The following is a 21,301-nucleotide window of genomic DNA, read 5'->3' as shown; positions in this document are numbered from 1 at the left end:
AGGGTGTACATATTCTGATCCTTCAGCCTCTCCTCATATCTTCCAATACAGACCCCACACCAGTTTGGTCACCCTTCTCTGGACCGCCTCCATCCTGTCTCCAGAAATGAACATAGTACTCCAGGAGAAGCCTCATTATCACTTCCTTTTTCTTACTGGTTATTCCTCTCTCTATGCAGCCCAGCATTCTTCTGGCTTTAGCTATCGCCTTATCACATTGCTCGCTGCCTTCAGATTGGCAGATACTATCACTCTAAAGTCCTTCTCCCAGTCCATGCACATTAGTCTTTCACCCTCCAATCACATACAGCTCTTTTGGATTATTACACCCCAGATGAATGACTCGACACTTTTTGGCATTCATTCCGAGCTGCCACTTCTTGAACCACTCTTCAAGCTCTCTTAAATCACTTTTCATTCTCTCTGTTCCTTCAGGCATGCCCACTCTGTTGCAGATTTTAATATCATCCACAAATATTCAAACTTTACCTTCTAGCTCTTCCGCCATGTCGTTCACAAAGGTACTGAACAGAACTGTCCCAACACTAATCCTTGAGGCACTCCATTTAACACCATTCTTCAGAGTAGGTTTCATTTACTATTACATGCCGTCTCCTGTCAGTCAGCCAGTTTGTAATCCACTTCACTACCTTGGTGCCTAGTCCCAAGCTTCTCATTTTATTCACGAGCCTCCTATATGGGACGGTATCAAAGCATTGCTGAAATTCTAGTAAATGATATCCCATGTCATTTTTTACAAAACTTGTACACTGCTTTGGATGGGTTCTTTGGCCCAGATTGAAGGTATATAAAAACTTTAAAATTAAATTAAAAATTCCAAGACAAGTGTAATTGATTATTCAGGAGAAAGCCCTGGTTGGTTTCAGGCTTCTTTGATGAATTGGTATACCAGATAGCATAGTGGACCTCAGTTGGAACATAGCTAGACAATGAAAAGCATAATCTGAGTTTGTCTGTATGATTATTATGAGTGTCCTATGGATTGGCAGAATAGAAGTTTTGTTCACTGTAAAGGTGTTAGCTTTTGTCGTTTATAGTTAAAAATTCTGCCCCTTCCTAATATATACAGACTACTCAGTTAGTATGTTTACAAACTGATATGACTTTGTTTACAACAGCATTTGATAAACAGGCTGCAATCCACAGGAAACAGTGAGTTGTAACAATTCCCAATTTCTGTGTTGAATAGTGAACTATATAATACAATATTTCTGAGCAATCTCCTTATCACAAATCTTTGTTAGCTACTTTTGCTACTTTAGCTCTGACAACAGATTTTACAGCAATCTTCTTAAGGTAAGTGGTAGTAAATTTCTGTAGTGGTGGGGCATCCTATGCTGCTACTTTTGCTGTTCAGGCCACTTTTTTTCTGGAAATCAAACTTCTAAGTCTTGGGTTCAAACAGATCTTTTCTTGATGATGATTCCATTTTAGTTGTCTTGTATAAACCTCAAAGGAGCTTTAAGTTTTGCTCAGCTTGTGTGCTAGATACTGTAAATTTACCTGTTCCATGTTTACTGCTTGTTCTAAATCACTCAGCTTCTTCTTCACAGTTTCTGGTCTTCAGTCCTTTCTCTTCACTCTTTGGCTCAGAACTTCAGGGCATGCATAGACCTAGTAAATTGGTTGGTTCATGTTCTTACTACTGCTGCTACTACTACTAAATAACATTTCTATACTGATACTCATTGTATGCAATGCTGTAAATCCACACATAAGGGTCAATCCTTGCAAACAGAGCTTACAGTCTAATCAAGACAAACATACTGGGCAAAGGTGTCTTAGGGAGTTTCATATAGTAAGACAATGATTAAAATTAATTAATTAGGTTGTAAGCAGGACGATCAGACTTAAGATTTAAAAGCAGCCTCAAAAAGGTGGGTTTTAGGGATGTGCAGCAGGGACGGATTTGTCCCATTCGGTATTCGTATTCGTCGGGACCCAAATCTGTTACATCCATTCTCGGGGGACTCCGATCCATTCATTAGTTACATATGTATTCGTTTCCCCAAAAAAACCCCATCCCAACCCTTTAAATTTAATTAACTGCAACCCCCCACCCTCCTAACCCCCTCAAGACTTGCCAAAAGTCCCTGGTGGTCCAGCGGGGGTCCTGCAGCGATCTCCTGCACTCGGACTGTCGGCTGCCGGTATTCAAAATGGCGCCGATAGCCTTTGCCCTTACTATGTCACAGGGGCTACCAATGCCATTGGTCGGCCCCTGTCACATGGTAGGAGCAATGGACGGCTGGCACCATTTTGTGCTCCTACCATGTGACAGGAGCCGACCAATGGCACCGGTAGCCCCTGTGACATAGTAAGGGCAAAGGCTATCGGCGCCATTTTGAATACCGGCAGCCGACAGCCCGAGTGCAGGAGATCGCTCCAGGACCTCCGCTGGACCACCAGGGACTTTTGGCAAGTCTTGGGGGAGGGAGGGGTCAGGAGGGTGGGGGTTTATTCGTTAGTGATATGTTGTATTCGTGGGGGTTCGCCATACGTTTCACGACCCCCATGAATACAACGAATATGGCATATATGTTGCAGATTACCAATATGTTGCAGATTACCAATACGTTGCAAATGAATACACCCCCCTAGTGGGTTTTAAAATGGGATTTAAACAAGGTGAGAGAGGGAGCATGTCATACCAGTAAATAGTCATAAGATATTAACATAAAAAAGGTATGAATGGTGCACTTCATTAGTATATCCCTTGAGATTAATTTAGATGAGTTAACTAGGAAGAATCAGTGTTAATTTAACATTACAAAATATATACCAAGACTGTATCAAGACTTTTTACTACAAGAATTAGTCAGTTCTTTCATTGTTAATGCAGAAAATCCATACATTCTTCTCTCATTTTAGCAGGAAGAAAATCTGTTTCTTTACTATTATGTTTATTTTCTTTCCAGCAGTGGGACATATAAAGGAAACATCAAGTTACAGTCAGAAAACTGTACAAATGCTGCTTATATGGGCTTGAAAGGAGAATTCTGGACTTTTACTACAAATAACCAGCAAGCAGCTTGTAATGAAGGATATGAAAGTAAGAAAAAGCATACTGCTTGTTTAGATAATAATAAAAATAAAATAACTTCTGGCATTGTAATGCGCAGTGAATCAGATGAAGTTAATGGAAAACTAACGGAAGAAAGTCATCCCAGTGATTCAGATGTAAAGAAGAATGAAGAAAATATTGAAGAGCGTGTTTGTGACCAATTCACCTATACTACCAGATTGCACGAAGGAGAAGATGCAGCTTTTGTTATTTCTTCAGTCAAAGGAAGCTCTTTTGACCCGTCAGACCAGTTAAATAATCAATTATTCAGTAATTCCATTGTTAAAGAAATGAAAGTTGATGGTGTTCAGCATTATAATTCAAACAAAATAATGAGTGACTCAGATTTCATGCGCATTCTTCATGGACAGCATGGGTTAAAACACAGAAGCAATTGGAAAAACAAACAGAATGCTGTTAATCATACAAACAAATTAGAGGTCAAATGTAGTACTGGGAATCCTTCAGATGGCACAACTTCCCAAGATGCAGCTACAGTAACTCCGTTGTTAAAGAATAAACCCTTATCAAAAAGACCAATAGTTAACTACAGTCAGCCAACAAATCTGGTAAGTAAGTAACATAGTAAGATAAAAGATGAGGAAGGAAAAAGACCAAGTAGCCCATCCAGTCTGTCCAGTTTTCACTGTCTATGCTCCCAAGGCTATACCCCTAACTGCCAGCCATAGAGTGTGATTGCTTGTAAAATATTACTCCTTATTCAGGACAGTTCTGTCATGTTCCTCATTTGTACTCTACCTTTTTGGGTAGATGAATATACCGTATTTTCTGGTGTATAAGTAACACCGTTCTATAGGTTACACCTCTCTATAAACAGTCATTTTTACAAAAAGATTAGTACATTAAGTTGCACCTTTATGTAAGATGCAATTGTGTTTCTCCTAGCAGGGCTCTAATGAAAGAAAGAGAGAAAGAGAAGCGATGTATAAAAAACCCCAGCACATAAGTCGTACTGTAGTATGAGATGCATTGATGGAAATTTGAAAAAAAAAATATAACTTATACACCGGAAATACTGTACATGAGTCAACACTTCTTCCTGTCCCTCTTAAAACTTTGTTATAATCTAAATAGCTACCAATATTCGTATCATTGTTGCCTGAATATCCAGATTCCAAGGTTCCCTGTTTCTTCCAGTCTGCCAGACAGACCTGGCTGTATGAGTGCCTACATTTGTACTAGGACTTCTAATACTAGGGATGTGAATCGTGTGCCATATCGTCTTAATGATTGAAATCATGTGGCAGGAGAAGAAAATCGTGTTTGGCACGATTATTTCGTTGAAAAATTGTTAAAAATCGTTTTTTCCGATTAGTGCGCACTAACGGGAGTTAGTGCGCACTAACTCCCAGTTAGTGCGCACTAACTCCCGTTAGTGCGCACTAACTGAAAATGATACAAATAGACACTTTCCAGGTCACTGAAGGTCAGTTAGGAATGAATATGTGTTCCTATTGGCTGGCTGCCCTCTTATCTATTGATGTTACCAAGGTTACCACTGAGGTGATGGTTGGGGGGATGGGAAATGGAACTGGAAACTCACGAACACCAACAGAAAATGAAACAAAGTGTTCACACTTCCCAGGTCAGTAAAGGTCACTTAGGAATGAATATGTATTCCTATTGGCTGGCTGTGCTCTTATCTATTGATGTTACCAAGGTTACACTGAGGTAATGGTTGGGGGGATGTGAAATGGAAACAGTTGGAAGCTTGACATGTGATGATCAGCACTCACGTGACTAGAACTTGTTTGTTTATTATTTTTGTTAGCAGGCACGTGCATGTTGAATTTGCCAATCACTGTGCATTTTAGAAAGGTGGTCCTGGCTGGAACTGTACACAGTTCAAATATATGTAATTGATTGTTGGTAAGTGTATTTTTTAAGTAGCCACACTGGCACCAGTATGTTTACTTATCCTCCTACTTAACTCACTAGCTCAGCTTTGTAAGAAGGGCTTCTCTGCTTGTGTGTTGCTTTTGTTTGGTGTGAGGAGAGCAGAAACATCAGATCTGTATTCAATCTACTACAGTCATCTCTTATATTTACCTACTCCATACAGATCACAACACTCCTGGTATTAATAGGGTTAGGGCACTGTGTGCAGGAAAATCACAACACCCCTGGTGCCAGGGTTAGGGCACTGTGTGTGCAGGAAGATCACAACACTCCTGGTATTAATAGGGATAGGGCACTGTGTGCAGGAAGATCACAACACCCCTGGTGCCAGGGTTAGGGCACTGTGTGCAGGAAGATCACAACACTCCTGGTATTAATAGGGTTAGGGCACTGTGTGCAGGAAGATCACAACACCCCTGGTGCCAGGGTTAGGGCACTGTGTGCAGGAAAATCACAACCCCCCTGGTGCCAGGGTTAGGGCACTGTGTGCAGGAAGATCACAACACTCCTGGTATTAATAGGGTTAGGGCACTGTGTGCAGGAAGATCACAACACCCCTGGTGCCAGGGTTAGGGCACTGTGTGTGCAGGAAGATCACAACACTCCTGGTATTAATAGTTTAATAATGAACAACTCAATACCGTGATCACTAGACCCTACATTTTCCCTTTCAAGGAGGTCAGTGATACTGTCTCCATTTATCAGCACCAGATCCAGTGTAGTCTCGTCTCCACTTAAGTGGGTTCTTCCTCTAGTTACCTAAGAAATGTCCCTTGTAGAGCATCTAGAAGTTATCTGGGTCTAGCTTGCATTATAACAGATAGACCCCAGTCCACATCCAGTAGACTGAAGTCACCTGCAAGCAGAACCTCCCCCTTCTACACCAACCTGGTGAACTTTTTAACATGTCTGACTCCAGCTCCTATTCCTCTGCTGGAAATCTGCATAATACTTCATGTATATTGAATTTCTCATAGGTTTTCCCAGGGCATCTCACAGTAAATCAGTTTATCTCTACTTTCAGTGGCTATTATTGTGTTCCTAATATAGGTGCCTATTTATTAAGACTTGTTAAACACTCAATTCACCATTTTAATGCAAGTAAACTCCTGCTGAATGTAGTTAACTATGTTAACTGAGTACCACAGTTTAGTAAATCCCATGTTGGTACTGAAAGCCTGTGTTTTGTGGCTGGAAAAGATTGCACGCCCCTGGGTTCAGCAATATTCAATCACAGCTAGGGACAGTACAAAGTTGAAGCCTTGTGCCACGAGCTTTAAAGAAGCAGTAGCCTCATGAAGGTTTTGCTTTTCCACTAGCAGCAATTAGGCCCCCCCCCCCCAAAAAAAAAAGCATTCCTCCTTCATACAATTCTCCCTCAGACCTCCAATAAAGCACCCCCCAGCATACTTCCCTCCCCCAACAAAAACTAGCTATGGCCCTCAGCTTAAACTGAACTCACTGGCTTCATAACTTGCCTCCTTCTGTTTTGGGGGCAAAAGGCTCCCTATGGCCCCCAGGACCTGTTCCCTCAAACTCCTATCCTTATCCATGGGCAGTCTCTGAATCTTCTAGACAGGAGAAAATCTGCATTGCTCTTACCTCATCAGCGCCATAATTCAAAACGGCACTGGTTCCTCTTTGTTTTTTGACTAGACTAGACGTTGCATGGGGTAGGGCTCTGATGTATATCTCAAAAGCACTGGATATGCCTAGATTAACGACCGATTAACGGTTAATCTAATTAATTAATTAATTAATTAGCGATTACACCAGGCGTCGCGCAACAAAGGGGTTTTCCCCTTTGTGCTCCCCTTCATGCTAACCTTTGTGCTCCTTCTAATATAATTATATTTATGTTTATGTTAATAATTTAACTTTTATTAATGTTATTTTGCTTTTTGCTTTGTTTAAAATTATTTCATTATTGACGTTTAAATGTATTAGACTAAGGAATTTTACTTCCTGCTTATTCTGTTTCATTGTAAACTGGTTTGATATGCATTTTATGCAGGAAAATCGGTATAAAAAAACTAAAAATAAATAAATAAATAGATACACTATAGAAATGATAAGCTGTAGTAGTAATTATTAGGCGTGTGAATCATTTTTTATGACGAATTAAAATATCGTACGATATTTCTTAATTCGTCATATATCGGTGAAATTGATAAACGATCGCATTTCCCCCGAGTTTTTGTCAAAAATCGTTTTTCGGCTTAAAAATAACAAAAATTAATGGTTTTGTTAGTGTGCAATAACAGGAGTTGTTGCTTTTTGTTATTTTTTGCTATTTTTGTTAGTGCGCGCTACCTCCCGTTAGCGCGCACTAAGCCGAAAACGATTTTTCACTAAAAAAAAAAGTGCCGATCAGCGGGAAAATATTTTCCCATGGCCATATGAACCCAAAAGCGCAAACGATCGAGTACCCGATTCACATCCCTAGTAATTATGTATTCTTCGATTTGGAAGAGCAAACCAAGGGCCTCATTTCCAAGAGGCTCGCACGCAATAAGGGACCTTTCGCACACGAAAAGTCCCTTATTGCATGCGATACCAGGATGGGGGCAGAGTCGGGGCGGAGTCGGCCCCAGAATGGGAGGAGTTGGGGCGTCACCGGGGCCGACTCTGCGCTGACGCCTCGGACAGCGAAAAGGTAAGGCCCTTTTCGCGTCCATTTCGCTCCCAATAGCTACACCTCCTATGGTGGCGCTATGGGTGCGGAACAGCAGCGATCGCACGCCCCCCCGTTTCGGGCCCCCGCCCCCTAATTCCTAAAGTATCGCAGGCCTGCGATACTTTAGAAAATGAGGCCCCAAAACTGTTAAGTCTATTGCAGTCTTTCAAAAGCTTACATGAAAAATAGATTTACTTATGTATGCAGTTTTCTTTTGGCTGCTGCATGTTTAATAAACATATGATCATGTATTATTTTGAACTATGGAAAAAAGCTTTAAAACTTTAGGGGGTAATTTTGAAAGCCACTTACATGCAGAAAAAGTTGGTCACAAATCGTCTGATGCTCTGTTTGCTTAATAGTGTCTGTGTGATCTGTTTTGTGCATACTTCTACAGGAACAAAGCAGAGGCATTCTTGTGGGTAGAGCGAGGCGGAGTCAGCACTTATGTGTGTGGCCCCTGTTTGGTCACTATAGTGTACCAGAGCATGTTCTATGCTAAACACGGAGAATTTTCCAGCAGTGGAGGGTTCACTAAACTGCAGAGGTGTCCTGAAATGTGTTCTATCTGATCTGTTAACATTGGGAGTCTTCAGGTATAGGAGGTTTGGATGAAGTTCAAGAGGTGTACACTGTATGTCTTAACTGGAGTGACAGGATGGTTCTTCCCTCAAAGGGGATATTGACAAATCTTGGGAATATAAAACCACTTCCACGAGGCACTGGCAGGAATCTTTGGAATGTTTTTGAGGAGTTTGATGAAGAATCTTGAAGTTGAAGTCTTGTAGTATTGTTCTGGGAGACAGGGAGGACCAGCAAGGGATGTGGCCCTGTCCTGGGTTTCCAATTTGTGGATTCAGTGGAAGACCAGGGAAAAAATCTTCTGGGAGGAAAGGAGGGAACCAGGATCTTCTATCCAGCAGAAAGTGGGTGTAGATTGGTTTGTGGCAGCTGCTTGAGGTGATGAGAATTTGGATACATTTTTGGAATGAAAAGACTTATATTGTATAAGAATGAGCATTCTGAAAGTGATTGGAAGGACTTGGAGAACAGAAATCTTTTTGCCTTGACTGAGGAATTGGGACTTCTGTTTTGACATCTACTTTTTGCAAATGCTGAACTTTTACTATTTTTACTGTAATCATTCTTTACTGTCTTTGGCTGAATCTGGTAAATTTTTCTAAGAAAATTATTTTTCTGTTCAGAGCACCAACCATTGTGAGGACTGTGTTTTAATTTTAGAAGTTATCTCGATCCACGTTGGCCCTTGCAGAAGTGTCTGCCCCATTCCACGGGATCCAGAGAACTTTTTCCTCCCCCCTGGTTGAGTGAAGCCAGGCTCTCCAGGGCTGGAAGCTGATCTCGGCTAAGGGGGGAGAGGTGTGGAATTTACACATGCATGTTTTTTATTTAAAAGCTATGCGCATAAGTGAACAAGTTATGTGAAGGTGTAACTTTATGACATTGAATCTCTGTGTGTACCTGAACACTTACTTGTGAATTTTTGAAGCGAACTTATGCACATGATTTCAGTTCACAATTCTCAGTAAAGTCTGCATGTAGAATGCACATGTAGACTTTATCACTATGCAGAGATTTTTTAATTACACTAAAAAACTGTAGAATGATTAAACCTTCCAATATCCCAAATAGATTGTTTCACCAAACCTATAAATGCATTTCTAACGAATTCACCAAATGTCAGTTGTTCACATGGTCACAAATTCTTGCAGGACAGTAAAAAAGTGGCACATTTCTATGGGTCCAATTTATGAGTGGAGTTTCATGAGACATATTACAATTGCAGAAATCTGAACTTTTTAGTCGAATTTGCACTGTATTTATAGGACAAATATGAATATAATTTTAAGTTAAGAGCCCCTAATGATCATATTGGCCTGGAGAAATCTGTATTTTTTGTAGGCCATAATTCTTTTTTTTTGCGCTGTATACAAATGAATAGGATGGGCAATTGAGAGAAACAAAATAGGAAATGAGACAAAATTTCCTATTTTGTTCGGGTGTTTTTTCCCAAAACACATTAAATTCTGACAAAATTTTTATCAGAATCTCATTTCGTTTTGAAAACCAATTAAAAAAATCACCAATCAGGCCTAGTTCTATACCTGAAGCTGGGGCCTCACCTAGGGAAAAGGCTGAGACCAAAATCAGGGGCAGCGGCCTATGCCCCGAGCAATGAACTGGCACCTAGCCTAACCTGAGGCCTAGGCCTCATCTAGAATAGGCCACGGCCTAAAAGGGGCCACAGCCTATGCTTGAGCATGATGCTTGGGTCTCAGCCTAGGCCCTGGTCCAATAATGCGGCCTCGGTTGAGACACCTAAGAACATAAGAAATTGCCATACTGGGTCAGACCAAGGGTCCATCCAGCCTAGCATCCTGTTTCCAACAGTGGCCAATCCAGGCTACAAGTACCTGGCAAGTACAAAAACATTAAGTAGATCCCATGCTACTGATGCCAGTAATAGCAGTGGAAATTCTCTAAGACAACTTGATTAATAGCAGTTAATGGTCTTCTCCTCCAAGAACGTATCCAAACCTTTTTTAAACCCTGCTACAATAACTGCACTAACCACATCATCTGGCAAAAAATTCCAGAGTTTAATTGTGCATTGAGTGAAAAAGAATTTTTTCCAATTAGTTTTAAATGTGCTACTTGCTAACTTAGTGCTAACTTAGTGCTCCCTAATCCTTCTATTATCTGAAAGAGTAAATAACCAATTCTCATTTACCCATCCTAGACCTCTCATGATTTTAAAGTCCTTTATCATATCCCCCCTTAGCTGTCTGTTCTCCAAACTGAACAGCCCTAACCTCTTTAGCCTTCCCTCATAGGGGAGCTGTTCCATCCCCTTTATCATTTTGGTCGCCCTTCTCTGTAACTTCTCCATTGCAACTATATTTTTTTGAGATGTGGTGGCCAGAATTGTACACAGTACTCAAGGTGTGGTCTCACCTTGGAGCAATACAGAGGCATTATGACATTTTTTGTTTATTTCACCATTCCCTTCCTAATAATTCCTAACATTCTGTTTGCTTTTTTGACTGCCACAGCAAAACTGTAGGGGTGTGCATTCGTTTGAACTTATATGTAAAACGCTACTTATTTTTTTTTTTAACTTAAAAAAGTGATGAGGCGAAAATGATCGGATTTCCAACTTATTCAACATAGCTATGTTGAATACCTATTTATTTATTTATTTATTTAATTTCTTTTCCTATACCGATGCTCAAGACTAGGTCTTATCTTACCTAACCTAACATTCAACATAGCTATGTTGAATACGTTGGAAATCGCGATCGTTGATCCTAAATAAAAATTTAAACCCCTCACCCTCCTTAATCCCCCCCAAGACTTACCAAAACTCCCTGGTGGTCCAGCGGGGAGTCAGGAAGCCATTATTCTATTCCTTTGCGAGGAGCACGTGACGTCCGCGTCACGTCGGAGTGACGCGGCCGTCACATGGTCCACCGCGGTTCCGCTCCCGGACCCCTCGTTGGACACAAACAGAACTTTTGGCCAGCTTGGGGTCGCCTCCTGACCTCCCCAAGCTGGCCAAAAGTTCCGTTTGTGTCCAACGAGGGGTCCGGGAGCGGAACCGTGGTGGACCACGTGACGGCCGCGTCACTCCGACGTCACGTGCTCCTCGCAAAGGAATAGAGGAATGGCTTCCTGACTCCCCGCTGGACCACCAGGGAATTTTGGTAAGTCTTGGGGGGGGGATTAAGGAGGGTGAGGGGTTTAAATTTTTATTTAGGGAACCGGTGCACGTATGGACATAGACTCAACTTATGGAATTCTCCATATGTCCATATTGACCGAAATTGACCCCCCTTTTCGACTTATGGACTTATGAACATAAACTTTTTGTCTGCACATCCCTAGCAAACTGAGCCAATGATTTCAATGTATTATCTGCTATGACACCTAGATCTTTTTCCTGGGTAGTAGCTCTTAATATGGAACCTAACAATGTGTAACTACAGCATGGATTATTTTTCCCTATATGCATCACCTTGGTCGTGTCCACATTAAATTTCATCTGCCAATTGGATGCTCAATCTTCCAGTCTCACAAGGTCCTCCTGCAATTTATCACAATCCGCTTGTGATTTAACTACTCTGAATAATGTTGTGTCATCTGTAAATTTGATTACCTCTCTCGTCATATTCCATTCCAGATTATTTATAAATATATTGAAAAACACCAGTCCAAGTACAGATCCCTGAGGCACTTCACTGTTTATTCTTTTCCACTGAGAACATTGACCATTTAATCCTACTCTCTGTTTCCTGTCTTTTAACCAGTTTGTAATCCAAGAAAGGACATTGCCTCCTATCCCATGACTTTTTAGTTTCCTTAGAAGCCTCTCATGAAGGACTTTGTCAAACTCCTTCTGAAAATCCAAATACACTACATCTACTGGCTCACCTTTATCCACATGTTTATTAACCCCTTCAAAAAAAATGAAGTAGATTTGTGAGGCAAGAGTTGCCGTGGGTAAATCCATGTTGACTGTGTTCCATTAAACCATGTCTTTCTATATGTTCTGTGATTTGGTCTTTAGAATAGTTTCCACTACTTTTCTTGGCACAAATTGTAACTAATAGATCTGAAATTTCATTTTTTAGTTCCTTCAGAACCCTGGGGTGCACACCATCTGGTCCAGGTGATTTGCTACTCTTTAGTTTGTCAATCTGGCCTACTACATCTTCCAGGTTCACAGTGATTTCATTCAGTTCGTCTGACTCATCACCCCTGAAAACCATCTCCGGAACTGGTATCTCCCCAACATCCTCATTAGGAAACACGGAAGCAAAGAATTCATTTAGTCTTTCTGCAATGGCCTTATCTTCCCTAAGAGCCCCTTTAATCCCTTGGTCATCTATTGGTCCAACTGACTCCCTCACAGGTTTCTTGCTTCGGATATATTTAAAAACGTTGATATTATGAGTTTTTGCCTCTATGGCCAAATTCATTTCAAATTCTCTCTTATCAATGTTTTACACTTAACTTGACAATGTTTATGTTTTATCCTATTTTCTTCAGATGGATCCTTCTTCCAATTTTTGAAGGGTGTTTTTTTGGCTAAAATAGCCTCTTTTACCTCACCTTTTAACCATGACGGTAATCATTTTGCCTTCTTCCACCTTTCTTAATGTGTGGAATACATATGGACTGCACCTCTAGGATTGTATTTTTAAACAATGTCCATGCCTGTTGTACACTTTTAACATTTGCAGCTGCACTTTTCAGTTTTTTTTCTAACTATTTTTGTCATTTTATCAAAGTTTCCCTTTTGAAAATGTAGTTTAAGAGCTGTAGATTTACATATTATCCCCCTTCTAGTCATTAGTTCAAGTGTGATCATGTTATGATCACTATTGCCAAGTGGCCCCACCACCATTGACTCTCTCACCAAATCCTGCATTCCACTAAGAATTAAATCTAAAATAACTCTCTCTCTCATTGGTTCCTGAACCAATTGTTCCATAAAGCAGTTGTTTATTCCATCCAGGAATTTTATGTCTCTAGCATGGCCTGATGTTACATTTTCCCATTCAATATTGGGGTAATTGAAATCTCTCATTATTACTGCACTGTCAAATTGGTTAGCTTCCCTGATCTCTCTTAGCATTTCATCATCTTTCTGATGATTTTGGCCAGGTAGATGATAGTATACTCCTATCACTATACTCTTACCCAGCACACATGGGATTTCTATCCATATAGATTCTACTGAGCATTTAGTCTCTTGTATGATCTTATCCTATTGGACCCTATACCCTCCCAGACTTAAAGTGCTACACCCCCACCAAGTTGATCCTCCCTATCATTTCATTATAATTTGTACCCTGATAAAGCAATGTCCCATTGGTTATCCTATTTCCAACAGGTTTCTGAGATGCCAATTATGTCTATCTCATCATTCAGTGCTATACATTCTAACTCTCACATCTTACTTCTTAGACTTCTGTCTTTGGCATACAGACATTTCAAAGTGTGTTTTTGTTTGTATTAACAACTTTCTTTTCAATTGATATGGATAATTTGGAATTGTATAATTCAGGTGATTATTTACTGATGGGCACATGGGCTACTTTTGCTTTGGAACCTCTCTGTTGGGATGCCCTAACTCTCCTATTTCATTAGTATCCTTCAAAGTTACATTCCTCCGAACCATGCACTGCTGAGTGACTGTCGGGTTTCCCCCTTGTTCTAGTTTAAAAGCTACTCTATCTCCTTTTTGAAAATTAGCACCAGCAGCCTGGATCCATTTTGGTTAAGGTGGAGCCCATCCTTTCAGAAAAGTTTCCCCCTTCTCCAAAAGGTTGTCTATTTCCTTACAAAGCTGACTTCCTTTTCTCTACACCATAGTCTCATCTACACATTGAGGCTCCGGAGTTCTGCCTGCCTCTGGGGACCTGCACTTGGAACAAGGAGCAGTTCAAAGAATGTCACCCTGGAGGTCCTGGATTTCAGCTTTCTACCTAAAATCCTAAATTTGGCTTCCAGAACCTCTCTCCCACATTTTCTTATGTCACTTGTGCCCACATATACCATGACAGCCAGCTCCTCCCTTGCATTGTCTAAAATCCTATCTAGCTGACACATGAAGTCCGCCATCTTCACACTAGGCAGGCAAGTTACCATGTGGTACTCACGTCCACCAGCCACCAAGCTATCTACATTTTTAATAATCGAATCACCAACTATGATGGCCACCCTAACCCTTCCCTCCTGGGCAGAGTCCTGAGAGACTTGTCCTCAGTGCAAGAAGACAACCCATCACCTGGAGAGCAGGTCCTTGCTACAGGATCACTTCCTGCTACACCAGGGTAATGATCTCCAACTGGGAGATCTTTCTGATCTAAGGCAACACCGGGGCTGCCAGACTGGATTTGAGACTTGGCTACTATGTCCCTGAAGGTCTCATCAATGTACCTCTCTGTCTGCCTCAGCTCCTCCAGGTGTGCCATTCTAGCCTCGAGATATCGGACTCGGTCTCTGAGAGCCTGGAACTCTATGCACTGGGTGCAAACCTACAGTCTCTCAGCAGTGGGTAAAAACTCATACATGTGACACTCAATGAAAAAGACTGGAAAGCCCCCCCCCCCCCCCTTGCTGCTGGACTGCTGCCTTCATTTTAATTTTGTTGAATTCCTAGTTCAGTTTAGATTGCTAAGGGAGTTGGAATTAGAGTACTTTAAATTTATAGGTATTTTCACTGATTAATTTGCTACTGACCTGCAAGGGGATGATTAAACTCTCAATAAGGGCTAGTGCAATAGTATGATTTAGAAAAGAGCCTGATTGATTTTTACTGAGAAAGTGGCTGTTGCCTAAAAACAAGGGTTGAGCTGAAGGTGGGTGGGAGGGAAAGACAGACAGTAGAATTAACTCCCTCAGAAACACACAAATTCTAAAGAATATATCTCACTATTAAACCTCTCTCCAACTTTTTTTTTAAGTCCTAAGAATTTCCAAGGCTATACTTACCAATCCTGTTCAACCACCATTAAGTTGATCTTCACTCAAAAGGATTGAGAGGTTTGAAATTCAGTGCGTTCTTCCGGTCCTCTTCTACTGCAAAGGATGCAGGGCCTCTGGAAGCTGGTGATGTGGAGTTTGAAACCTGGATCACTCGCTATGACCTCTGGAGTCCTCTCCTGGGAGATGCTGGGAGCAGTGTGCAGATGAGTCTTCTAGTCCTCTTTTACTGCAAAAGCACGAGCAAAGTCTCAGACCCGGGACATTTCCCGACCACCTCTGCACATACCAAATTCGATGGCATGTTCTGGCCTGGCCCCAATGCCTGGGCCTCAGCCCAAACCCAGGCCCAGGCCCAATGCCAGGACCTGACCTGGAGGCCATATCCCAGTACTTGGGCCTCAGCCCTGACTGAGCTCCAATGCGGGGGCCCAACTCTGAGGCCGGGTTCTGAATCCTGGGCCACAGCCTAGACCAGGTCCCAATACCACAGCCTAGCCCAGAGGCTGGGTCCTGATACCTGGGCCTCAGCCCAGGCTCTGGCCCAGGCCCAGAACCCAGATTTTGGAGATCCTCTTCGTAGGTCTTCTTTTTTTTATCTTCATCCTTGAAATGGTGGCATCTGCTCGAGCAGGCATCAGAGTTAATTTACTCTGGAGTATCCCCAGTGAAGGGCACCATTTTAATGTAGAGCCGTGATCGAGGCTTGGACCCAACACTTTGGTCTCAGCCTAGGCCAGGGCTTGGGACCAGGGCCAGGTCTAATGACACAGCCCGGCCCAGAGGCCGGATCCTGATACCAGGCCCTTGACCTGATGCCAGAGCCCAGCCCAGAGGCCAGAACATGGCCCTTGGGCCTCGGGATAGGCTAGGGCCTGGGCCCAGGCCTGATGCTGCAGCCCAGCCTGGAGATTGTCTTCCGACATCGGAGTCTCTGCCCGGACCAGGCCTGACGCTAGGGCCAGGCCAAGAGGCCAGGTCTTGATCCTTGGTCTCAACTCAGGGTCAGGTCCAGGCCCAGAGCCCACTCCCTGGAGATCCTCTTCTTAGGTCTTCTTTCTTCAATTTTCATTCTAGAAATAGCAGGGTCTGCTCAGGGACATGCTAGAGTTAATTAACTCCAGTGCATCCTCCCTGACAAAGGGCACCATTTTGATGTATGCAACAACCTCGACCTAGGCCCTAGGCAAAGCCCAGGCTTTGGCTTGGGCCTAGGTCTCATCTATGGAAACTCCCCAGACTGGGTAAGTGTGGGCTGGGGAGGATCCTGGCCTTGGCATTTTTTCTGGGTGGGGGGGGCTTGGGAGGCTTTGGGATCTGTTTCTTTTTTTTTTTTTTTTCATTTTTTAAAAATGTTTATTTCATTTTTTGAAAAACTAAAGAAACAAAATAAACATTCCCGAAAATGAAATTCATGGAACCCCCGTCCTAAAAAAAGAAAAATGAGACAAAATTTTTACTTCTTCCCACCTTTACAAATTATTCATAGATGCTGCTGTGCATGATTTTTCAAGACCTATTCTTTTGTCAAATCAGGCAAATAGACTTGGTAGATTTGGTACTTTTGTATATGCATGTATCATATCTTGGTTGACCTCATATTTATTAAAGGTTGCATCCCTAAATATGTACAGCATAGTTTTAATTTGCAGAATTTACAAAAAATAAAAAATAATTTCCTTATCATAGGAGAATATTTGTGGCAGAAAAGATGCATTCGCTTTATATTCTAAGAGGGCTATGAAGCTTTCATCTAATGAAACAGATGCAGCACTCAACAAAAAAGAATACGAATCTAGTCTCGAAAAGTACTGGTAGGTTTGTTAATAAATTATTGCTATTAATATTTATTATTTATAGAATTATTTCAGTGTACACAAAGTTATACAAGGTAAATCATTTACAAAGTTTCTTTCACTATAACTTACAAATTGATTTGGAGCACTGGATGTTTATGTACCTTGTTCAAGGTTAATAATGAGTGCTTACATCCTTACTTCTCAAGTGAGTTTTAGGTTCCTCCCATGAAGATGAAAAATTTCAAGGATACCTGACCAATGATTTCTATTCACAAAAGATGTAACTAGTGTGAAGGAGAGATGTACTATTAAGTTTTCAAATACTGTATGTGTCCTCGAGATATAAGTGTGGCTGGTTTACAAATTTCATTTCATGGTCAGGTGTAGGACTCCCTGATTTTCATTCATGCCTCAGTTTGTTCATATATAAAGTTTTATATTTTTCATTTCAGCTTCCTAAAACTACATGCCAAATTGTAATTTAAAAGTCCCTTTAGCTGATATGTATTTCTAGGTAATGGTTGCAAGCTGTCAGACTGATCTAGTCCTAGAAAAGCAGTGTGCATGCAGTGGGCTGAAGCCAGTCAGGAAAAATGAAGCCAGCTGGGAATCTTAATCTACTAGATAATGTGTGTGCTTTAAGAGCAAATAGTGCTTGGTTTACCCAAATTATTCACACATACTGTGGGGCTAATGCAATACAGTGCACTTAGCCCAGCACACTGTATAATCCGCAGTTGGGTGTGAGTTATATAGGCGCTAACTAATCCCCTTATGAATAAGGGGATTAGCTCCTCTACAGCATACGTCCAACGAGAGTGAAACTAATAGCGCTCATCACATGCAAATGCATGTGAATGAGGCTATTAGCTATTCACTCCCAATGCAAAAAAAAAAAGTGTGTCTAGGACGCACATTTTAGAGATCAGAAATTAACACCTGCGTGGAGCAGGCATTAATTGCTGAATGCTACTAAAACTAGTACAGAAAAGCTGAAAAAACTGCTTTTCTGTACTGCCTCCTACTTAATATCCTTAATATCCTAAGTAGGAGGAACAACTCTTTAAAAAAATAATTTTAAAAAAATGTTTAAAAACGTTGGCAGTGGAGTGCAGGAAGCGGATGCTCAGTTGACAAGCAGGGATTGGACGGCCTTCTGAAAGGGGTTTGGTCCTTTCACTGACATGTGACAGTAAAGAGACCAGTCAGCAATTGGTCACTTCACTGTCACATGTCAGTAAAAGGACCAATCACCTTTCAGGACAGCCTTCTGAAAGATGATTGGTCCTTTCACTGACATGTGACAGTAAAGGGACCAATCGGCAATAAGTGAAGGAGTGAATAAATTAATATTAAGTGCCTGACACTTTAATATTGATTTAATCACTCCTTCTGGTGCCCATAGTCAGGTTTGGAGAATGGATACTGAATTTATCAGCATCCATTTTCCTAACCCCTGCATGTGCGCTGGTTAGGAAAACAGGACGCTGATAAATTCAGCGTCCGTTTTCTTAACTGGCGAACAGCCACCGACAGCGGACCTCTCTCTGGCTTGCGCTGTCAAGGAGGCGCTAGGGGCACGCCCCTAGCGCCTCCTCAACAGCGCGAGCCCTAATTTAAATATTGCACCACACCCCTAGGAGAGGTGCCTGGGGGCGCGTTATGAAAGCGGGTGTTGAACACAGTGCCTGCTTTCAGCGCAACTTTTTTGCATCGGCCCCTATATGAGCAGTCTGTGATTTGTGTGTGGTATTCTCGTTATCTTCCATAGGATTGCCCTTTTTCCATCAGTAATGAAAGATTTTTGTTTTCCTGTATTTTTTCCCTATTGTTTCCTATGCAATTGGGTTATGCAAGTGGTTTTGAATGTACATAAATGAGGTGGTCTGGTAATAAAGTATGGGCAAGTGTTTTTAGTTCAAGCTGCCACCACAGCAAGAACATGTTGAGAGCATTTCCTCCTCTGCTCTGTTCCAGATAGTGATATCAGAAAGGTTAACCCTACTTATACAAAAAGGTATAAGAAAAGAGTCATGTTTATTGATGAAGCTAATAATTTATTTAAAAATTCAGAGCTGGGGCTGTTCTAAAAACCTGAAAAAATAGGTTTATTTGTCTGTAATACATGAGTGCTTAATATCATGTTTTAAATATAGCTTGTAATTATTTTTGTTCAACAAAGTCAGACAGTAGCTTTCTTCTCAGAATCCTTAATTGCAGTGAATTGAGTCTTTTCTTTTGTGCTATTTTACATTTCATCAAAGGAGGAGGAGGAGAAGTCTATGCTTCTTCTTTGTTTTCTAAATAGGCATTTACTTTCTATGGCTGATCTCAATCTCCTGTTGTAAATGATCATCCAGAGGATTCATATATAAACTGAAAGTGTGGATGGATTCCCTACTGTAAATGATAATCCAGAATATGCATGAATATGCTGAAAATATGTATGCATATGCCTACTGTAAATCTGGCCATAAAGTTACTAATTTGGATATATACGTAACACTTGAAAATTTGACCCACTGTATATTGTTAACCTTACAGACTCCAGGTGAAGGTTTGATAACTGAAGATCTGCTGTGTAGTCTATGATTTTTGGAAAGGGCATGGAAAAATAGAGTGGTTGAAGAATGTAAAAAAATAATCTTTATATATGCACCATCAATCAATATGGGGTAGATTTTCAGACGAGCGCGAACAGCCTACTTTTGTTTGCGCTCCAGGCGCAAACAAAAGTACGCTGGATTTTAGTAGATATGCGCGTAGTCGCGCGTATCGGCTAAAATCCTGGATCGGCGCGCGCAAGGCTATCGATTTCGTATAGCCTGCGCGCGCCGAGCCGCGCAGCCTACCCCCGTTCCCTCCTAGGCCGCTCCGAAATCGGAGCGGCCTAGAAGGGAACTTTCCTTTGCCCTCCCCTCACCTTCCCCTCCCTTCCCCTACCTAACCCACCCGCCCGGCCCTGTCTAAACCCCCATCCTACCTTTGTCGGGGGATTTACGCCTCCCGGAGGGAGGCGTAAATCCCCGCGCGCCAGCGGGCCTCCTGCGCGCCGGGCCGCGACCTGGGGGCGGGGACGGAGGGCGCGGCCACGCCCCCGGGCCGTAGCCACGCCCCCGTACCCGCCCCCAAAACGCTGCCGACACGCCCCCGCAACGCCGCGCGCTCCGGCCCCGCCCCCCGACACGCCTCCCGACACGCCCACTCCGAAAACCCCGGGACTTACGCGAGTCCCGGGGTTCTGCGCGCGCCAGTAGGCCTATGTAAAATAGGCTTCCCGGCGCGCAGGGCCCTGCTCGCGTAAATCCGCCCGGTTTTGGGCGGATTTACGCGAGCAGGGCTCTGAAAATCCGCCCCACTATGAAGAATAGGATTGTCTCCATAATGATTTAAAGTACCATTATAATTTGAACCTAAATCCCCTAGAAAATAAATGTGTACATATGCTCTTAAAATTATAGCACAACCATTTAGTCATGATTAATCTTGGTGACTCCTGCATTCAGGTGATTGAACCATATTATCATTGTTATGTATTTCATGCTTTTCATTCAAGACAGTTGAAAATATGTTACAGCAGTTCAGAAGTATATACTGAATTACGTAAAATGTATAAGATAATAGCATAGAGTCTATATCAGATTATAAACCATACACAAGTCTACCACCTTCAAAGATGCTGTATGGAAAGATATAGCCAGCTGTGTTTCAAACCAGGGGTACAAAGGGGCTCTGGGATTGTAAAATGCAGGTAAAGAAGGTGGCTCTCATTCACCAGCATGCCTTATGGACCAGATAAGGTTCACCCATCTTGTTCGGTTTCACTGTCGTAGAGGAATGTCTGAAGTGTTGCGGTTCCGGTTGCGACCCTCGCGACCGGATCCTTACCTTGCCGGTCGGGGGGGGGGGGGCGCCTCCAGGAGCCGCAGGTTCCTCGGGCCTGTTCGAGCCTACATCGCGGCATCTCCACGAGGGAGATGCCGCCGAACGCTATCCTAGCCCCGCCCCCTTAGGGCCGCGCACGCACAGAGGGAACCCTTTTAAAGGGCCTCTGGCGCGAAAACAGGGCCGGACCCTTGTGCTGACGTCAGACGCTGGCAGGAACTTAAACCCGGCGTCTGACCCCGATTCCTTGCCTTGCAACCCGTTCGACTTGTTACAGTAGAGAGTTGCTGTTCCTATTTCTGCCAGCCTGTGCCTGCCTGCCTGTTCCAGTCCCTGGTTCTGGATCCCGCCTTCGGATTGTCTTCTGGTTCTGACCTCGGCTCGTCTTCCTGTCTGTCTCCTGCCGCCTGCCCCAATCCTGGT

The 21,301-nt window shown here is 42.4% G+C and overlaps 1 protein-coding gene across 1 annotated transcript in view; it reads left to right on the top strand.

The window, feature by feature from the left end:
• Positions 1–21,301, top strand: part of LOC115092544 — a 447,216-nt gene that overhangs the window by 305,886 nt on the left and 120,029 nt on the right. Inside the window, exons 6-7 of the mRNA XM_029603496.1 lie at positions 2,940–3,654; positions 16,884–17,008. Coding sequence (XP_029459356.1) covers positions 2,940–3,654; positions 16,884–17,008 — 840 coding nt within the window. The remainder of the gene's footprint in view (positions 1–2,939; positions 3,655–16,883; positions 17,009–21,301) is intronic.

Source organism: Rhinatrema bivittatum, chromosome 1, assembly GCF_901001135.1.
Source record: "Rhinatrema bivittatum chromosome 1, aRhiBiv1.1, whole genome shotgun sequence".
Lineage (NCBI taxonomy): Eukaryota > Metazoa > Chordata > Amphibia > Gymnophiona > Rhinatrematidae > Rhinatrema > Rhinatrema bivittatum.
Note: the sequence above shows the minus strand (reverse complement) of the source record. Positions and strands in the feature narration are given on the sequence as shown.